This window comes from Hyperoodon ampullatus (genome assembly GCF_949752795.1).
Source record: "Hyperoodon ampullatus genome assembly, chromosome: 2".
NCBI classification, from domain to species: domain Eukaryota; kingdom Metazoa; phylum Chordata; class Mammalia; order Artiodactyla; family Ziphiidae; genus Hyperoodon; species Hyperoodon ampullatus.
In genome coordinates this window covers 97,944,226-97,963,379 of record NC_136915.1, presented here as the reverse complement: position 1 = coordinate 97,963,379, position 19,154 = coordinate 97,944,226, and the positions used below count along the sequence as shown (strand labels likewise).

The 19,154-nt window shown below is 41.0% G+C and overlaps 1 protein-coding gene across 2 annotated transcripts in view; it reads right to left on the bottom strand.

Moving 5' to 3' along the window:
* Positions 1 to 302: 302 nt before the first annotated feature.
* AHCYL1 (adenosylhomocysteinase like 1) overlaps positions 303 to 19,154 on the bottom strand; it is a gene marked incomplete at both ends in the record, with an annotated part of 38,321 nt that continues 19,469 nt past the window's right edge. Inside the window, 15 exons of one of the 2 annotated variants that reach the window (XM_079696997.1) lie at positions 303 to 427; positions 1,569 to 1,647; positions 2,100 to 2,168; positions 2,576 to 2,674; positions 2,761 to 2,855; positions 3,232 to 3,302; positions 3,666 to 3,754; positions 4,560 to 4,623; positions 4,876 to 4,992; positions 5,817 to 5,923; positions 6,504 to 6,598; positions 7,769 to 7,871; positions 8,309 to 8,409; positions 9,558 to 9,701; positions 12,223 to 12,334. In XM_079696997.1, the coding sequence (XP_079553123.1) occupies positions 303 to 427; positions 1,569 to 1,647; positions 2,100 to 2,168; positions 2,576 to 2,674; positions 2,761 to 2,855; positions 3,232 to 3,302; positions 3,666 to 3,754; positions 4,560 to 4,623; positions 4,876 to 4,992; positions 5,817 to 5,923; positions 6,504 to 6,598; positions 7,769 to 7,871; positions 8,309 to 8,409; positions 9,558 to 9,701; positions 12,223 to 12,334 (1,470 nt within the window). Of the gene's footprint in view, positions 428 to 1,568; positions 1,648 to 2,099; positions 2,169 to 2,575; positions 2,675 to 2,760; positions 2,856 to 3,231; positions 3,303 to 3,665; positions 3,755 to 4,559; positions 4,624 to 4,875; positions 4,993 to 5,816; positions 5,924 to 6,503; positions 6,599 to 7,768; positions 7,872 to 8,308; positions 8,410 to 9,557; positions 9,702 to 12,222; positions 12,335 to 19,154 lie in introns of those variants that run through there. The other variant, XM_079696998.1, reaches the window with a different exon arrangement.

The window sequence follows — 19,154 nt, the reverse complement described above, 5'->3', positions numbered from 1 at the left end:
CAGTGGTTTTCAACCCTGACAATACATTAGAATAATCTGAAGAAGTTTTACAAAATAAGCCGGGGCCCCATTCTAGACTAACTCTATTAGAATCTCTGGGGGTGAGGCTCAAGCTCCAAAATCTTAGAAAATGCTGACTTCTTTACATCTACTACTAGATATACAATTTCTCTGTTTACCTTGTTAGTGTGGGGCAGAATTCTTGTACTCTTCAAAATTAGCTATAACACTATTTAAGAAAGCCGGCTAGCCTGCATGGCTTAATATTGGGGAGAAGAGCTTTTCATTTACTTTCTCCCAAGTTACCTGTAATAATTGGGTTTGAATGGCCCATTTTTGTTGAGTCCCAGATATTTTGCTTGGTCATCTGTCAGCTCTGTCAGGTGGGCATCAAATGATGGCAGGTGCAAGCTGGCAACATACTCATCTAGGAAGAACAAAGCGGCAGGGGGGCAGACTCCATTTCAAATATGCCTCTCAGGGCATAACTTCCCCCTATTTTCATCTGAAGCTTCTTTGAGAGAGAGGACAAGGCTTGGAATAACTGTGAAAGAATCAAACTCGGAATACTTGCTTAATTTAAAAAAACCCCTCAAAGTTGCCTTTAAGGTATTTCTCTCAGTAATCCAGAGTGCATTTAGAAAGCCATTTGCCAGCGGGACAAAATGGGCCGACTTGTTCCTCCCCATTCTTCTCTGGCAAAGCTTTTGGGTTCACCTCAATGGCCAACATACCATGTACTATTCTCACTTTCCTGCAGCAACTTCCTTAGCTGGATCATAGTCAAATTATGAATCAAAGTGGACACCAGTAAGGTCAAAAGAGTTAAGTCATCAACATTTACTTACGATAAGATCCATAAGGCCTCAAATCTTAGGATCATGGATTTCCAAGGCAGCTGGCACAAATGTATTAGTTTTCCATAGATAAGCTTCCTGGGCTTTTACCTTTATGAATATGAATTAAAAACCAAAAGCCAAAACCCAAAGGTAAGCTGAGGTAAGCTGTTGAAGGGGACAACAGCAAGAAGGTTTTTAGCTTTAAGAGGACAGGGGTTTGGGCTGACCAATGAGAGGGGAGGTTTTGGCACCATATTCAGAAAGGTAAAGAACTAAAGATGATGCATTATGTCACGTGAACACAACACAGTTGACCTCTGGAATGACAGAAGATTGTTCGTATATCTCATAGAAGATGGACAATAAAAACTGTATTTGTTTCTGTTTCTCCCATTTTGGTCCCAGGCTGTAATCAGTGGTAGTAAGTTTACTAAACTTCATAAAGCTACTCAGGATAAGAGCATCTACCCTAAACCATTGTGCTAAAGCACCTTTACTCATTAGCTGTAATTCTTACTACAATTTTTCAATATATTTAGTATTATTCTCACTTTACTGATAAAGAAACTGAGGCTCATGGAGATTAGAACTTGTCCCGAGGTCCAAAAACCACTAAGTGCTAGAACAGGGATTAGAATCCTGACTCTAAATCCAATGCTTTCCATGTTCATTTTATCAAACCATGCAACAGTCTGGGGATCAACATAGGTTTCTACTGTTTTCACTCACCCATTTTCTTAGGAAGCAAGTATACATCTTGTTTGTATCGTCCCTCAGGTGCATTATAGAGTTCTATCAGTGCCAAAGCCTAAGGCGGGAAAAGAGGGTCAAAAAACACAAAAACACTTCTTAGGGACATTAAAAAACAAAAACAAAAGAACTAGATTTAACAGGGTCTTGGGGTAAATATTTAAGTGATCTACCACAGTGACAGCACGCAGGACTTGGACTGTAATAAACACCAGCACACATCATAGGAGGATTATTGGTGCTTTTGTTTAGTTCCTAATAAAAGAAGAGACTAAATACAACTGAGCTGAAACACTATATTCTCAATTAAAACAGACAACCAAAGGGACACAAACACTGACTCTGCCTAATGATTATTTTCTACACTTGAGAAAGCCGAAATCTTGACAACTTGTAACCTGAAGAAAACAGGTTGATAAGAACACAGGAGGGCGCACACTCATTGGAACTCTGATCTAGGCCCAGTTCCACTCATCTTAGTGCAGGCTAAGCCGGCCTTTTGTCACATACCTGTGTTGTAGCTGTGATGGACAGAACAAAGGTGGGAACTGTGGAGCAGCTCAGATTGAGCAGACGACCCTGAAAAGTTGAAACAGAGCCCTGGTATGAGTTGTGTTATCCCTCTGTCATGTCATGCAAGTCACGCAAATGCTGGAAAGGACTTTATACTCCTCTAGACTCAGTTAGTAGAGGAAGAATTACAGTTCCAAATCAGGACTCTAGGTTTTATCTTATTTTCTGCAAGTCCATCTGAGTCTGACAAACTGAAGAATCAGCTGTGGTCAGGAAGTAGTATGTTACTTAGTAAAAAGTAGATATTTTTGAGTGATTCTATTTTGGAGACCAGGCTATTTGAGAAATATACCTCTATCCAAAGACAGAATTCAGGGAAACATAGGCCGAATATGTTTACCCTGCCGCCCCTCCCCAGATGGCTCTAACCATACTGCTTGTGCTGTACTGCCCGAACCCTTCTGTGTGTGCACCTCTGCCAGAAGGACGACGCGTTTGCCATCTGGCCAGATGACATGATCCACCTGAGAACGTACTCGCTCCCATGTCAGCTCCGGAGTGCGGAGGCTGGTCTGAAAGGAAGAGAGCGCAGTTGACTGGCTATAATGGAAGGAAGCAAAAAAAAGGCCTAGCAACAAATCAATGAGAGAAGGCTTACCACATCAATTTCTGTGTTTGAGTGGCCCATATTGCACACGATACAACTGTTTTTCATGCGATCCAAATGCTCCCGTGTCACTACATTCTTATTTCCTAAAAGTAAAGGAGAGTGGCTGGGGAAACAGATCCTAGAGGGGAAAGGTACTGACTGGCTTTCAGTTAGAACATGGGAGAGAGGTCTGCTGGCGCTAAAGAGCATGTATACATTGTGAGGAAAGAAGTGTGCGTTGCAAAACAGCTCTTTAGGCTCAGTTATTTGGTTTTAAGATCAAGCAGGATAAAAAGCCATCAAGGAAAAAGGCTCTTTGTTCTGGAAAATATGTTAAGGTTCTGATAGCTTACTCTAGTTCTCAGACTTTTAAACAGAACACAGGTCTTACCTACTTTATATAAAAGTCAATTAGATCATTTTCAAGATTTAACCTCAGAGTTTATACTCCTCCATGTACACCAAAGCACTGACACTTACCTGTGCAAGTTATTACGACATCCACTTGCCGGATGACTTCATTTAGCTTTACCACCCTGAACCCATCCATGCTGGAAGAAAAGGAAGGAACACTATAAGCAAAAGCAAGGAGGCAGTGTGACAGAAGCTGGTCACAAAATGAGACAATTAAATGTCTTTCTAAAGTTAAATCCAGGGCTACCTCACTGGAATGGTAGTAATAAGCTGTGCTAAACTATACACACTGGGCTCTTCAGACTCCCCAAGATTCCATCCAGGAAGGGAAAATACCAAGAAGCTCTATGAGTGCCCTATGATTACAATGCAGGGAACAAAGCAATCTTAGCCTTCTCCTTCTTTGAGAAATTTCTCCAAGGAATGGTTAATACAATAATCAAACTCTTAGAAACATAAAGTCCCTGGAGTGAACCTAATGGTATTACTGCTGTTCTTACCAGGCCTGCAGAGCACAGATGGGGTCAATTTCTGTGATATAGACAATTGCTCCAAGGGCCTTGAGAGCAGCACAGCAGCCCTTTCCCACCTGCAGAGCATAAGAAAGAAGTCAGGTCCATTCAGGCATGGATATTTAGGCAGATAGGCTCTCTGGGAGATGGGAATTAGCCTCCCTGAAACCATCAATCATCTAGCAAGTCCTTGAAAAGATGCTCCAATCCAAGCAGAGGAGAAACAGATCCTGATTATGTTGTGACCCTTAGAGGAGTGATTTAGCAGACATTTCAAGGGCTTTAGCAAGGGCTGGAGCTTGGGATAGTAAAAGAGATTAAGGAAATAGAAGTATCACCATCAAGGAAACAAGACCAAGGAAGAGCAACTGTAACCTCTAGTTTCTTGTTCCAGGAAAACCTGATAACTATCACTTGAGAAGCATCTCACTCAAGGACAGCCTAGCAGCTCAGAAACTTCTGTGGGTCACTGTTTATGACAATAAATAAAATCTCTTGTCATCTATTCTAGTTTAGAGATAATCAACTATATACCACTTCAGATTTTACCCTTCACTCCACTAAGTCACCTGTGGGACCAAAATGCTACATATTTACTTGAATTAAGTCTCATAATGAAAAGGTTACTGTTATAACTGGGCGGAAATGATGCCAACATTCCATACCATAAGACAAAGTGATGAAATCTGAAAACTCAATTCGTTCTATATGTTTCTATTCATAAATCTGAATAAAGGACTTTTGCTACTATTTTGAGACACTTTATCTAAAAGCATATTTAAAACCCTGCATCAGTGACTCTACACTGACAGCACAAGTCTCCTTCACTCAAAATTTCTAACAAGTCTGTGAAAAGGCAGACACTGAGGCCCAGCTACTTACCTCACCATAGCCACACACCACCACTTGTTTCCCACCAAACATTACATCTGTGGTCCTCTTCAGGCTGTGGAAACAGACAAGCCTCAACTCAAACATTACTAGCTCAAATACAGTCCCTCTGAAAATTTAATGGGCTCAGCCCCATAAGAACTTCAACTGGAAGTTGGCTGGGCTCAGTATGAGATACAACACCTCTAACAAACTTTTAAAGCCATAGGAAGACCAGGAGGCAAAACTGGAGGGATATCAGACTAACATTATAACCCAACCCAAATTTACCCCCTATAAATTTGAATAATTATACGTTTCAACCTACCCATCTAAAATGGATTCTCGGCAGCAGTATAAGTTATCAAATTTCTGTTTGGTAACAGAATCGTTGACGTTCATGGCTGGAACACAGAGTTTCCCAGCTTTGGAGAGCTGATACAGCCTAAAGGGAGAAGAAAGCCACAAAAACAAAAACAAAGTTAGCTGGTAAAACACAGTAGCTGGCAAAGTCTTCCTAATTCTCTTAAAGCTCTGTGCTGCCCTCCCCAGTCTTAGTTATTGCCCAAGAATATTAGTAAACAAGGTAATTCCTTGTTATCCCTCCTAACTTCTTTTCATTTTCTCTTCCCCAACTCCCGCCCCCCTTTTTTGGAAGGAAAAAAACCTTTCAATTGAAGAAATTTACTTCTCTTTCATAAAAGGGGATACATTTCCTTAGACCAGCATTTTCTTAATCTTTAAAAAAAATCCATGCCTACTTCTGATAAAGATTATCAATGATTCTGATATGGTTCCGTGTGTGTGTGTGTATGTGTGTGTTTAAGCATGTGTAAGGTGCCCCCAAATGAGAAACACTCTCTCAGATATTTTTTAGGTACTCCAATAAGCAAATAATATTTTGCCCAGTTTTATTTTTTGTAATGTGTATAACATATAGTTTTACAATAGATTTTTTTCGTATTTCAGATATAAAATTATAATCCAAAATTGAATACAGTTTTTCAAGATATATTCACTCCCTACCTCCCAGCAATGACTGAGAATCACAGTGGAATAAATGGGAGAGAAAATCTCTGAACTAGAATCTGAAATAACTTCCTTTTAGGGTCTCCTTGATTTTTTTCAAAGGTAAATATACTCAAAAGTTTTATCTAATGAAGATACTCCCATTTAGTTACAAGCCTGAAACATAGCCCTAAAGCCTAAAAGACCAGAAGAATCTGCTGAGGCAAGGACACAAGGGGCAGCTACTCCAGAATCTGTTACCTGTGAACACCAGTCACGCTCTCTTCCACAATGCCTCGGATCTTCTTAAACACGTTTGGATACTTCTTATAAACCCAGTGGGTTAAGTCTCCCCCATCATCCAGGATCTATAGAACAGCCAGAAGACTTCTATGGGCATTCAGGCTGCTAGAGCTGGGGGGAACTTTGAACCCACTTTCTGCACTAGTAAGAGAGCCCTGTATGTTTTGGAGAGCACTCCTCAGAGCTCCTTAGAGCAGGTTTAGACAGTGGAAACACAGTCAAATTTGTTGGTGTAAAATGGTTAAAAGGATTCCTAAGTTTGTTCTAGGCTATGGTGAAGAGTAGTAGGCTAATCACAGACTCATTTTTTAGTCTAGAGCCCTGATATAAAGCCCCTTGGAACGTAAAAGGAGAGCTGGGGCAGGAAGGAAAGAAACCAGAATTTTACTCCAAAGAGGTACCATATCATTTTCTTCTATTTCATTCTGCTGTGTATGAGCCACATGTGTTCAGTTGGTCTTACCCTTCCCCCACCTTTCCATTCAGTACTCAGACCCATCCTGAATAGGTATCAAGCTAACCATTTTGGCAACAAAGTAAGTGCATTAAGACCAAACATCCAAAACATATTTAGGGAACCATGCTTTGAGGGAAAAAAGGAAAGAAATCCATTGTCAAAAGTGTAGGATGAATATGCATTATTACCATGTTGGCTTGCCACCCATCCATGTTCACACAGCGATCAATACACCACCAGAAGTCATCTTCTGACTCGCCCTTCCAAGCAAACACTGCAACTCCTGTAGAGATGGAAACAAATCAGCTCATTCCTCTTTGGGGGAGTGTCCTACACCAACATCACTCTCTGAGATCCAGGTGAAGAGAAAAAGGCTAAAGAAATTACGCTGGAAAGGAAACAACTTACGGAGGGCAAGAAGTCAAAAGAGCATCTTTAGTTCAGAAATTAGTTAAGAATATAAGGGATTTTTGTTTTTGAAAGTATTTTAGAACCTTAAAATATTATTCTCTTTGGTCAATTTTATACGTGGAGCTTTCTTCTAAGGAGATAAAATGAAGTGGGAATCAAAACAAAGCTGTTCACTACAGCATTATTTATATTAGCAAATATCTTGAAACAACCTAAATGTTCAACATTAGGAAAACAGTGAAGTAAAATCACACGGCCATATGACTATTATAAATGATGCTGTCGAAGTTTTCAGTGACATGGAAACTACTTCTGAAAATGTTATATTTACGTTATAAAATTGTATATGTACCGAGACTTATTTCATCTCTGTAAAAAGTGAACAGAAAAATGGAAAAATATGTCAAATATTATCTCTGTGTAGCAGGATTTTAAGGTTTTTTGGGGAACTTCTTAAATTTTCTGCAATAAACATCAGAAAAGAGTAAACAAGAAAAACAAAAGTACTATACAGTTGCTTTCTGAGGATCATAGGAAGATGGGAGAACCTTAAAGAAACTTCAGAGTGATTTTCCTTTGAACATTTTAACAATAAAAATTACTTTATGTTTAATTGAACTTGTAAGTAGTTCATATATTTTCAATGCAATATTGAATACCAAATTATCTAATGAACTATCAAATAGATGGTACTTCTTACTTGTGTTCTCTCAAAAGTGAGGAGACTTTTGTGAAAGGAGACCAGCTGAGCTCATACTCACACAGCTCACATAGTTTAAAGTTCTTTCTCATTCATTTAACATTAGAATTGGGCATTTCCCCATATATTAGATTCTTTACAAAGATCATTTTAAATGACTATACAATATTCCATTATGCATATGGACCTTTATTATCCATTTCCTTCCTGCTGACACTTTTATTACCCTCCATATTTTATAGCACCTAGACATACATGACATTGTAAAGATAATTCTGATATGTAAAAATTATGTTTAGATAATTATTTTGCAGCAAAGTCGGTGAAAAAAGCTGAACTTACCAGCCTCAGCCAGTGCTGCAGCCACTTCATTCTGAGTGGAGTAGATGTTGCAGGCAGACCAGCGGCACTGAGCCCCCAGGGCACAGAGTGTCTCAATCAACACCTATATAGATGTATAGGAAGACAGAGTGAGAAGGAGGAGGGCCACACTTGAGTGGTAATTAAGAGAACAATGCCCAGCAACTCAGCAGCAACAGGTGCTACACTGGGAAGTTACAAAAGGGTGTGTAATCCACTAGTTAGTACACTGGACTCTAACTTTACCCCCCAAAAATGGTCCCAAAAGTCTTAATAACATATTTATAACAATCATATTTTTGCAATTCGAGATCTCCCTAAGTTAGGTTGGTTAAAAGTAGGTTATATCTATACAATCAAAGTAGAAAACCCCATTATTGTGTAACTGGGAGGTTCCACTTAATAGTTAGCACTTGGAAGTTAGATAGGGAAGGAAAAGCAAGTAAAAAAAAAAAAGAAAAAGTGTCCCTCCCCACCCCCACTCCCATCAGAAGACCATCACTTTTCTCCCAACAAACTCACCGCTGTCTGGGCTGTGATATGTGTACAGCCCACTATTTTAGCACCAGCCAAGGGCTTCTCCCCCTGAGCACGTTTCCTGAGTGAAATCAGAGCAGACATGTCTGTGAAAGAACAGAGTATTTGAGCTAGGTCTGCACTAGCAATATCATTAATTCCTGCCCCAGCGACATCTAGGGCTGGTCTGGATCTGTTGAGATATGGTGAGGTAAGGAAGAAAAAACTCTAAGCACATTTTTTTTTTTTTTTTTTTTTGGCCGTGCCACGTGGCTTGTGGGATTTTAGCTCCCCGACCAGGGATTGAACCCGGGACCTTGGCAGGGAGAGCATGGAGTCCTAACCACTGGACTGCCAGGGAATTCCCTCTAAGCATATTTATTTGATGCCTGGCAGCTTCAACTGCAGAACAACAGCAGTGAGTTGTCATCTAATCACTTGGAATTTCTCTCTTCCTCTACTGTTTCAGCCTTATATGTAGTCAAATTCTCAAAAGTGATCGAAATGGAAGGTGAGTGTCATCATTCATCTGGGAGAAGAGGGAAGTAGTTATGGCATTGGCTAATGGATTCCTATATACTACAATCATCAGACCAGGAAGAAAGACTTTACATCAGCAGAAGCCACTTGCTTCTGTTTTTCTACGCTGTCTAATCCTATTCTATCAGTTTGTTTGAGTTCTGTACTCCTGCCCAGTATAGAACATGCCTCCAATGTGAAAACAACAAGAGTAAAGAGACATTATTGGGAGTGAGGCAGCGTAGAGAAACCAAGATTTAACTGATTGTCAGTCATTTTTACTCTTGCTCCAGCAGAGGGTGCTCAGGATCAAAGACCAAAAGAGACCCTAAGTCACCACATCCTTAGCTGAAAACCCACCCACATTTGCTGCTTCTGGGAAATCTGGGTCTCTGAGATTGGCAGCTATGGTAGGATCCCGCAGAACTAACCACCATGTACTGATCCAGGACCTGCTGACTCTGCAAGCAGATCTTTGAATATGGTATCATGCGGGAGGAAAAGAGAAACTACTCTGTGTAATTACCACACGCTGAGAACAGGAAGCAGCAGGGAGAACAAGAACAAGAATCCTGAGGCTCAAGCTCCATACAGATAGATTCGTTTATATAAAAGTCCAGGATACTGGAGTTTCCCAGGAGACTTTCAAGTTAGCTTTCAAGCCTTAAGTTGTTTGTGCATCCTGATGACTAGCGAGTGGGCTGCTTCTGGTCCGCTACCCACTCCCTTTCTTTACCTTGCTCTGCAATCTCAATCTCCCGGCGTCCAAATTCTGCCTGCTTGATGTTCTTCACACAGAAATTGCTGCTGCCCTTGGAGTTGGTTTGCTGCTTTTCTCGGGGGGAAACCTCATCATCAGAGCTATCTGTATAGGACGCAGCTAGAGCCAGGAAAGAAAGAAATGAGGAAAGAAAAACCTCAATGGCCCCAACTCCACAGAGTGCAGTCACCAAGGGACTGTCGTTTAAGTTAAGCGAACACTCTTAATTGGAGCCACCTTTTATGTCTCTCTCCGTTCTACTCCTCCAGGGTCTAAGAAATGGTATGAATGAAACTGTTGCAGATCTTTCAGTATTGTGGCCCTTTTACCAGCCCCCCCAACCGGTGACTTTGCCATTACTGCCTGTGATAAGGAGCTATTGATCCCAAACCTGCACCAGCTCAAGAGAATCCCTCAAAATAGGGACACTTGGTCCCGACCTGGACTGGAACCAGACATGGCAAAAATGGAAGAATAATTTAGGGCATATAAGGAATGTTATTTCTATAGATCACTAGTTCTCAAACTTAAGTATCTAAAGCATCTGTCAGAATCACATGGAAGGTTTGTTGAAACACAGATGGCTAGGGCCCCACTGCCAGAAACTCCCATTCAGTAGGTCTCAGATGGGACCCAAGAATTAGCATTTCTCACAAATTCCCAAGTGCTGCTGATATTGCTGTTTAGAGGATCATACTTTGAGAACCATTAATGTAAAAGAATAAAAACAGTAAGATAACCTTATCTTATAAAATCTTATGAAGAGATTTTACACTAGGTTGCACTAAGGAACACAGAAATGACACAAAAGATGAGCAGCACTGGTTCTATTGCCAGCCCTGAGATCACTCAAGATGCTCAACTTTAAAAAGCAGCTTCACAAAAAGCTAAAAATGTCCTTTCAGATAGGTACGCAGGAGAATATAAAACAATCACTCCTTACCTCTCAAATCACTTTTTTTCTCTCATTGAATATTTTCCCGATCACCGTCTCTGCGAGTGTACCAGGTCTCTCGCTGACTTCTACATACACATCCTCCTCTGTCCAGCTAACACAAATACTACTAAAGGTTATCTATCCACTAGGACAATTTAACTCTATCATTAAGCTTTTAAAAATGCTCTACTAGGTCCTCATAAAACACGGCCATCAAGATCTTTAAAGACTTCTTAAAGCTTCCATTACTCATCCCAGCTTTTTCTCTTATAACTCAATCTTTCAAATTTTTTTCTCTTAGCTATAATTAGCCTGCTTGTCACCTATCACTTTTTGTATCTGTCTCACTCCAAGACACCTTTTCACTTATGATAGCCATTATATTTTGGAACCTTTTCTTGCACACATGCTCATAGTGAGACTGCATATTCATTTATTTCCATACTTAACCCTGTAAACCACCATTTGTACTTGTCTGCCTATCTTGTCCATAATGCGTTATCAGTGTCACAGGGCAGAGAATAAGCTTTTAAAAATTGTCTATCCGTTTCTTTTTTTTTAAACAGTCCTTATACCTCAAGCCCAGTCCTAATGTTAGTAATACAATGCAAACAAGATTATGGCAAAAGAAAATAAATGGCTTTTGGTACAAATTCCTTTGCTGACATTCATAGCAATCTATGACCTTGAGCAAACCTTTTAATCTTTTAACAATGTTTCCCTCAGTTGAACAATGAGGGGGTTGGATTAGATGCCCTGTTTCCTCCAGTACTCAAAATAAGATTCTATATCCTTTTCCATGTTAATTTTCTAATACCCGCCTCTAAAGTTGAGAAGGGCACAGTTCAAAGCAGAAAAAAAGACTGCTTATATAGGGTTAAGATAGGAGAGGAGAACTAAAAAGAAACAGCTGGAGCCACATTAGTTGGACTCTTTCCCACTCCAGAGGTTAACAGGGGAAGATATTTCAACATAAAGGGTAACCTAGTAAATAAAAAGAGCTAAACACTAATTTTTTATTTTTCATTTTTATTTTTTATTGCGGTACGCGGACCTCTTACCGCCGTGGCCTCTCCCGTTGCAGAGCACAGGCTCCGGACGCGCAGGCTCACTGGCCATGGCTCACGGGCCCAGCCGCTCTGCGGCATGTGGGATCTTCCCAAACCGGGGCACGAACCCATGTCCCCTGCATCAGCAGGCGGACTCTCAACCACTGCGCCACCAGGGAAGCCCACTAATTTTTATTGTTGACAATTCAAGCAGTCTTAAAGGCAAGAAATAAAAATAGGTGGCAGGGTATATCTTTAACAAAGAAATCAGAAATTATGCTTCCAAAGTACACCTCTTCTTCAAGGCCAGTTCTGGCAGCCAAAATACCATTGATTTTCTCCCTTCTCAATGTGGCTGAATAAACGTGGGAATGGGAACCGGCCCAGTACTACCAACCAGGCACTGGCCACAGACCACACACAGAGACCATTGGGGAGGAAAGTCTCAAGATGACAAAAGCTTCTCCAGCTACAACCCTGGCTGGGAACATTCCCATTGCCCAGCCACTAGTTATCAGCTTTCAGCACAAAGACAGGCAGTCCTGACATGAGGTATTTTCAGATCCTAGATACGTGAAGAGAACTGGGTAGAGTACTAGATCAAGACTCTGGACTAGGGAGGAGAGATCAGAGAGAACAGGAAGTTCACACCTACCTGAACTGTAGCTGTCAGTGGAGGACTGAGAAATAGAGCGAGACAAAGATCGTCGACCAGTCTTGGTGGGGAATTTGGTGAACTCCTGCATGTCATCAGCAAACTGGATTTGCTATAAGAGGAAGACAAAAAGTTGAAACTTACACCAAGGATTCTATGAAATGTTTCATTTTTAAAGGCCATACATTGTCTCCCCTAAAAGCTAGTATTATCAGGTGGCTCCTACTAAGCCAGCAATTCTTCCACCAGAAATGAGGGCGGAGGAGGTTATTCTCTGACTCCTCCCAAAATGCCGATTACTATCTCTTCCTGATGGTTTCAGCAGAATTTTGTGGGGAGAGGGGGAGGAGAGAGAGCTTAAGACCCAACTTCGTTTAGCATTTGTCTAATTTCACAGGTCTTCCTTCCCACGTTCCATAAAGTTTTCTTTTCTCTTATAACCCTGAGACATTAAACTCTTTACCCTTGCTCTCAACTCTATCAAAAAGCAGGCATAATCTCTTAGGGCTTCTGCTTGTTTTTTATTTCAGAATATTCTCTTGTAGCACATTCTTATCCTGAAGTTAGCAATGGTCTTGTTTTTTGAAAGAATTATGAAGAGATGCCTTAAATGGTGATGGGCATTGGGGTGCTAATAGTCAGAGTCCAATCATGTACCTATCCTTCACAAAGCCAATGGAATATTGCCAAAACCTTCTATACACAGTAAAATACCAGAATATTCTAATAAAAATTTAAAAACACACATACCATAGTAAATTCCAACTACTTAGGACTAATTTTGTGTGTGTGTGTGGTACGCGGGCCTCTCACTGCTGTGGCCTCTCCTGTTGCGGAGCACAGGCTCCAGACGCGCAGGCTCAGCGGCCATGGCTCACGGGCCCAGCCGCTCCATGGCATGTGGGATCTTCCCGGACCGGGGCACGAACCTGTGTCCCCTGCATCGGCAGGTGGACCCTCAACCACTGCGCCACCAGGGAAGCCCAAATTAGGACTAATTTGAAGGAAGGAGAAAATAATGACTTGGTAAACTCTGTATTAAAAACTTTCTTAACCATAATTCAAAAAGAGTCATGTACCACAATGTTCATTGCAGCTCTATTTACAATAGCCAGGACATGGAAGCAACCTAAGTGTCCATCGACAGACGAATGGATAAAGAAATATGGCACATATACACAGTGGAATATTACTCAGCCCTAAAAAGAAACGAAATTGAGTTATTTGTAGTGAGGTGGATGGACCTAGAGTCTGTCATACAGAGTGAAGAAAGTCAGAAAGAGAAAAACAAATACCATATGCTAACACATATTTATGGAATCTAAAAAAAAAATGGTTCTGATGAACCTAGGGGCAGTACAGGAATAAAGACACAGCCGTAGAGAATGGACTTGAGGACACGGAGAGGGGGAAGGGCAAGCTAGGACGAAGTGAGAGAGTAGTGTTGACATATATACACTACCAAATGTAAAATAGCTAGTGGGAAGCAGCTGCATGGCACAAGGAGATCAGCTCGGTGCTTTGCGACCACCTAGAGGGGTGGGATAAGGAGGGTGGAAGGGAGATGCAAGAGGGAGGGGATATGGAGATATACATATGCACATAGCTGATCCACTCTGTTATACAGCAGAAACACAACACTGTAGAGCAATTATATTCCAATAAAAATGTTAAAAAAAAACTTTCTTAAATAAGGCAGAAACAGATAACTTTTGAAGGATACTTGGAAGACTGGCTTTAATAAATAGCAAATAGCTTACAATTAACATTATTTAAATTAATGTTTCTGAAGTGTAGGAAAACACTTCTATTAACTGGTTTAAACCTTCCTCCTAAACTCCTGTTTAAACTCCGATAAACCCTTTCTTTGAAATATAAAATAAACCTCGACCTCCTCTGAAAAACAGAATGGTTTGAGAATCTGAATCAAGCTTCTCCTCACAAGCTGATTAAATCTGAAAAGGTTCCCATGGAGAATTCATTAAGCTAAGTTTTCAGCAAATAATATCTGGAAATGTAACCTATTACAGATTAAAATCTTCTCTCCATAATGCTAGCAACCTGGTTATAGGCATTTTGAAGCCAGGAATAGTAAAACGCCCATTAGCTACAGCTGCTAAACATTCCCCTCCTCTGTCATATGTACCCTCCAGCTAGGGTAGCATCTGGTGGCAGTGTAAGAATCAGGCATAACTGTGCAGCCTAGGCACAGGCAGCTAATATGAGCAAGGCGATTACTGAATTAGTAGGATTCTACAGGTAATGAAGCAGTAATCAAGGGAACACAGACTTGTGTTTTTACACCAAGAATCAAAGCAGAGAATACTGACGTCATAGATAATACTACTGGGCAGCAGGCCTGAAAGTGTACTTTCATTTTAAACCTACCTTGGCTTAACATCCAACTGGGCAGTTTTTCTTTAGGTTACTTTGTGAAGTAGAGAGGAGGCAGAGTCCACAGACTGTATTTTTAAGTCTAAGGATAGATCCTAAAGGCACGGAAGGGAAAGAGAGCTACATATTCTGGCATCTAGACCAGGATCTTGCACATAGGAAGCGTTCAATAATTATTTGTAGAATGAGTGAACCTTTCAAATTTCTTTCTTCTATAAGATAAAACCGATCGAATTTCAAAAATAAATAAGTAAATAATAAAGATTCAAGCTAAACCACAAACACTACACCTGAACTTGATTAACAAGTACCTTCGTACACCTGAAGAAGCAGCTTTTTTAGTTTAGGTGCTAAAACTTTAATTAGCTTAAATGTCAAAAACACAACTGCCTTTCAAACCCAACCCAACCCAAACCAAAACCATTTACTGAAGTGGCCACAAGTCAGCATCTGCCCTACTAGATAGGATTTCCCACTGTATGTTCACATGACTTCTGCAGTCAGCAAAGCTAGATTTACTGAAGGGATTAATCCAGGACCAAGGTAATGACTTTCAACCCAATATGCAGTTATTTTGGTGGCAGAAAAAATAGTCCAAAGACCATCAACACCATTTAACACTCTCCAGAGGCAGCTCTTCCTCCATCAGCTTCCTTGTTCCTGGCCTAGGCAGCCTATTTGGAAGTTGCTCTCCTCTAATGACTGTTACGATTCTCTCCCTGTTCATCTTTATTTTTTTCCCCAAAGGTTCTGGGTATATTCCCAGACACCACCTACCTGGGGGTAGGAAGGGTGGGGGAGGGGAATGCAGTAACATTTGCAGTTTTTTTAAATAAAATATATAGACAGCCTGCTGTGTCAAGACAGATATGTATTTCTTTAGCAACCTAAGAACTAATAGTCATAATCCCACCTTGTAGAATGGGATTAGGCTTTAGTAGCCTAAAGCTTAGCAAAATCTTTCCCATCTAAAAATATGAGACTGTTGCAAGACTGTTGCAAGCAGCTTACTAATCACTGCAGTACCTCATCTCTCAGATAATGAATATGGTCCATATTTGAAGTGGGCAGAGAGTTAACTCAGGCCATGACATAAATGGGTCGCTGTCTATTCTTGCAGCATTTTGATAATCTCAATGCTTATAAATAAAATGATTCAGCTACACAAAGATACATGATAACCTTGTCTTCTCTCCCACCCCAAACTACTTGCAGAAGAGAACCCATATCAATAACTGCTGCTGTGAAATGCAGCTTCTCTGCTAGTTTCCATCAGGCCTGCTAGCTCCACTGGCTGTCTTCATAGCTAGTAGCTCTGTCTTCTCCTTGGTGAAACACCTCCTGGAGTGTTGTTCACCTTCACATTGTAAATAGACAGTGTTGCCAAAAGCAATTTACAGATATCACAAGTTTTCTCTCTAGTGAAGCTAGATCTCAAAATAGCCTTCTAATTGGGTTGGACTCACTGCATTTAAGCGAAACATGGTCATTTAGTTGAAAACAAAATACAAAAAATGACTACAAAGTCGTTCTGTTTACATTACTTCCTATTTATCATGATTTCTTCCAATCATTATTGCCTTAATTGGTATGCTTTCATGTTTCTTCAAATCTAGACCTGTAAGGAATGCCAGGTCTAATATGATGTAGGATGGGGAGGAGGAGGAGGAGGGAAAAGCAGATAGTTGAAGTCCAAAAAGGTCTGAAAATCAAGAAGTCCTATGTTAAAGAACTATTCTAGGGCTTCCCTGGTGGCGCAGTGGTTGGGAGTCCGCCTGCCGATGCAGGGGACACGGGTTCGTGCCCCGGTCCAGGAAGATGCCACATGCCGCGGAGCGGCTAGGTCCGTGAGCCATGGCCGCTGAGCCTGCGCATCCGGAGCCTGTGCTCCGCAACGGGAGAGGCCACAACAGTGAGAGGCCTGCGTACCAAAAAAAAAGAAAAAAAAGAAGAACTATTCTGTGTTTCAATACTCACCACCCCATATAAACAGCCTTACCCACAACAAACACATTAGTGTTCTATTTTTTTGGCCGGGTCGCATGGCTTGCAGGATCTTAGTTCCTCGACCAGGGACTGAACGCAGGCCCACGGCAGTGAAAGCACGGAGTCCTAACCACTGGACCGCCAGGGAATTCCCATCAGTGTTCTATTCTTGAACTAATATCAATCATATATGAGAAAGGTTAGAATATCAGATTGACCCATTCTGCAAATAGCACATCCAAATACAGAAGTGTACTTGCTGTGCCTTAGCGACTCAATTAAATGTCAGGCCAATTTTATGTGCTATTTTAGAGCACCTTTTAAAATAGCTTGGTGGGTACAATGGTTGACTCTTCTATGTGATACTGAGAATGGTAAGAAAAGCTCTACTGAAGAAACAATTTGGCGTATGGTACATCTACCACCTAGTGTTAAGTCTAGTGGCAGACTGAGCTAAAAGAATTGCTCCACAGAACTTAGCAAGAAGAAGGAATCATAGGCAATAGATAACAGCTGTAAGACTCCAGAGAGGAAAAACAGTCGTATACTACTTGCTTAGTTGATCTTAATTGATATTTTTTACCATCAGAAGCTGAGAAGTTTACTTCCACAAACATACAGTCTATCTACTCAGATTAAGTAGCTTAATTACACTTCCTTCCCAAGTCTCACCCAATTTTGCCTTCTAGGTCCTAAATCAGAGAATTAACAGCCACAAGAATTCTGCTATGACACTATGGCCAGTGGAGGGTGATCAGGATAATATTCAGAGTATTACATTCCTTTAGTCAATACATCTAGTAGGCACCAACTAAGTACTCAGTGCTATTTCAGGAAAGATCTATGGAAGATCTATGGAAAGACCTATGGACTCCTTCCAGGACTCCTACCACATCTTTTCTAATCCCCTTTTCACACATCTTCTGGCTAATTTATTCTTTCTTCCACAGATTCTACTCTCACCTGCTCTTTTTTCAGAGGAAATGAAGAGTATGGCTGTCAGCATAAAAGAAGTCCAAGACCTTTTCTTGATACTTACCACTGATCAGTCTGATTCCCATTTCAGATGAATCCAAAGAAACAGTTATTAATAATCACCAACTTCTTGGTACAAGAACTATTTCAGACTTTCAATTAGGCAAAAGACATTTCCCAAATGAAAGGCATCCCTTTCTCAACTCGTGGCCCGCAGGTACACCAACAGAAAACAGCTTATCTCAAGGGAATCAATCTCAGGCCACAGAGTCGAATCCAGAGCCACCTCCAGTCACTTCTTCCATTCCCTGGTGCAGAAACCAGTCTTCTGAGACTCGGCAGGTTTTGGCTGCTCACTGTCCTCCTTCCCTGTCTCAAGTTTCTTAAGTTCTCAGTTTCCCCAGATGGGGCCTGAGTTTCTAGAGGGAGGGGGTAGGCAATCTAATCACAGCACACATCTCCCTCCCCCACTCCACCGGGCTGTGTCTCAACAGTAACAGGATATAACACACACACACACACACACTGCTAGAATCCAATTCCACTGTCAGAAGAAACACTCCTTTCAAAATGGGACTCAACTTGATCTTTCTTCAATGTTGGTGGGAGCAAGGTGTGCGGCAAAACCAGGGCCCACACTGCTGAGTCACTTAAATGGTGAGGAAGGAACATAAAGCTTGAAAAACTCTGCCAAAGAGTGGTTTTACTCTTATCAGCTACTCCCCCTCTCTTCGTATCAGAGAGCACACTTCATTGGCTTTCTATTATCTCCTAAAGTGCTCTAGTGAAAATGAGTGATCTAGGCCTCCAACTGCCAACTAGAGGTAAAACTAAGAGGTTTAAAAAATGGCAACAGCTTACCCTTCCCCCTCCCCAGAGTGGCATGGACATATATACACTACCAAACGTAAAATAGATAGCTAGTGGGAAGCAGCCGCATAGCACAGGGAGATCAGCTCGGTGGTTTGTGACCACCTAGAGGGGTGGGATAGGGAGGGTGGGAGGGAAGGACACGCAAGAGGGAAGAGATATGGGAACATATGTATATGTATAACTGATTCACTTTGTTATAAAGCAGAAACTAACACACCACTGTAAAGCAATTATACTCCAATAAAGATGTAAAAAAAAAAAAGGCAACAAGTAGGAGGAAAGGCTTCCTAATCTTTTGAAAACCACTAATTACAGCAGAACATAACACACAACCGGACTATGTTTCAATGCCTATTTAGCTATCTACCTGTCTAATTGCCTGGCCAGTCCCAACTTTCCTCATCCTCAATCCGTCTACCAATATTATATGAAAACATTCCAGTCATTCTTCTTTTTCTCCTGACACTGAATTATCATTAACTCTAGGGTTGTTTTTTTTTTCGTTGCTGTTTTTTGTACAGGTGACTGAAGAAACCTAGGTTCTTAGAACATACCCATGACTTTACTGATACACCAAAGTTCCCCCCACCGCACCCCCCAGAACCAGTTGCACTTTCTATTTATTTTTCCAACTTTATTATGATCATTTTCAACATAAAAAATTAACATAATATAATGAACATTTGTATACCCTCCACCTAGAA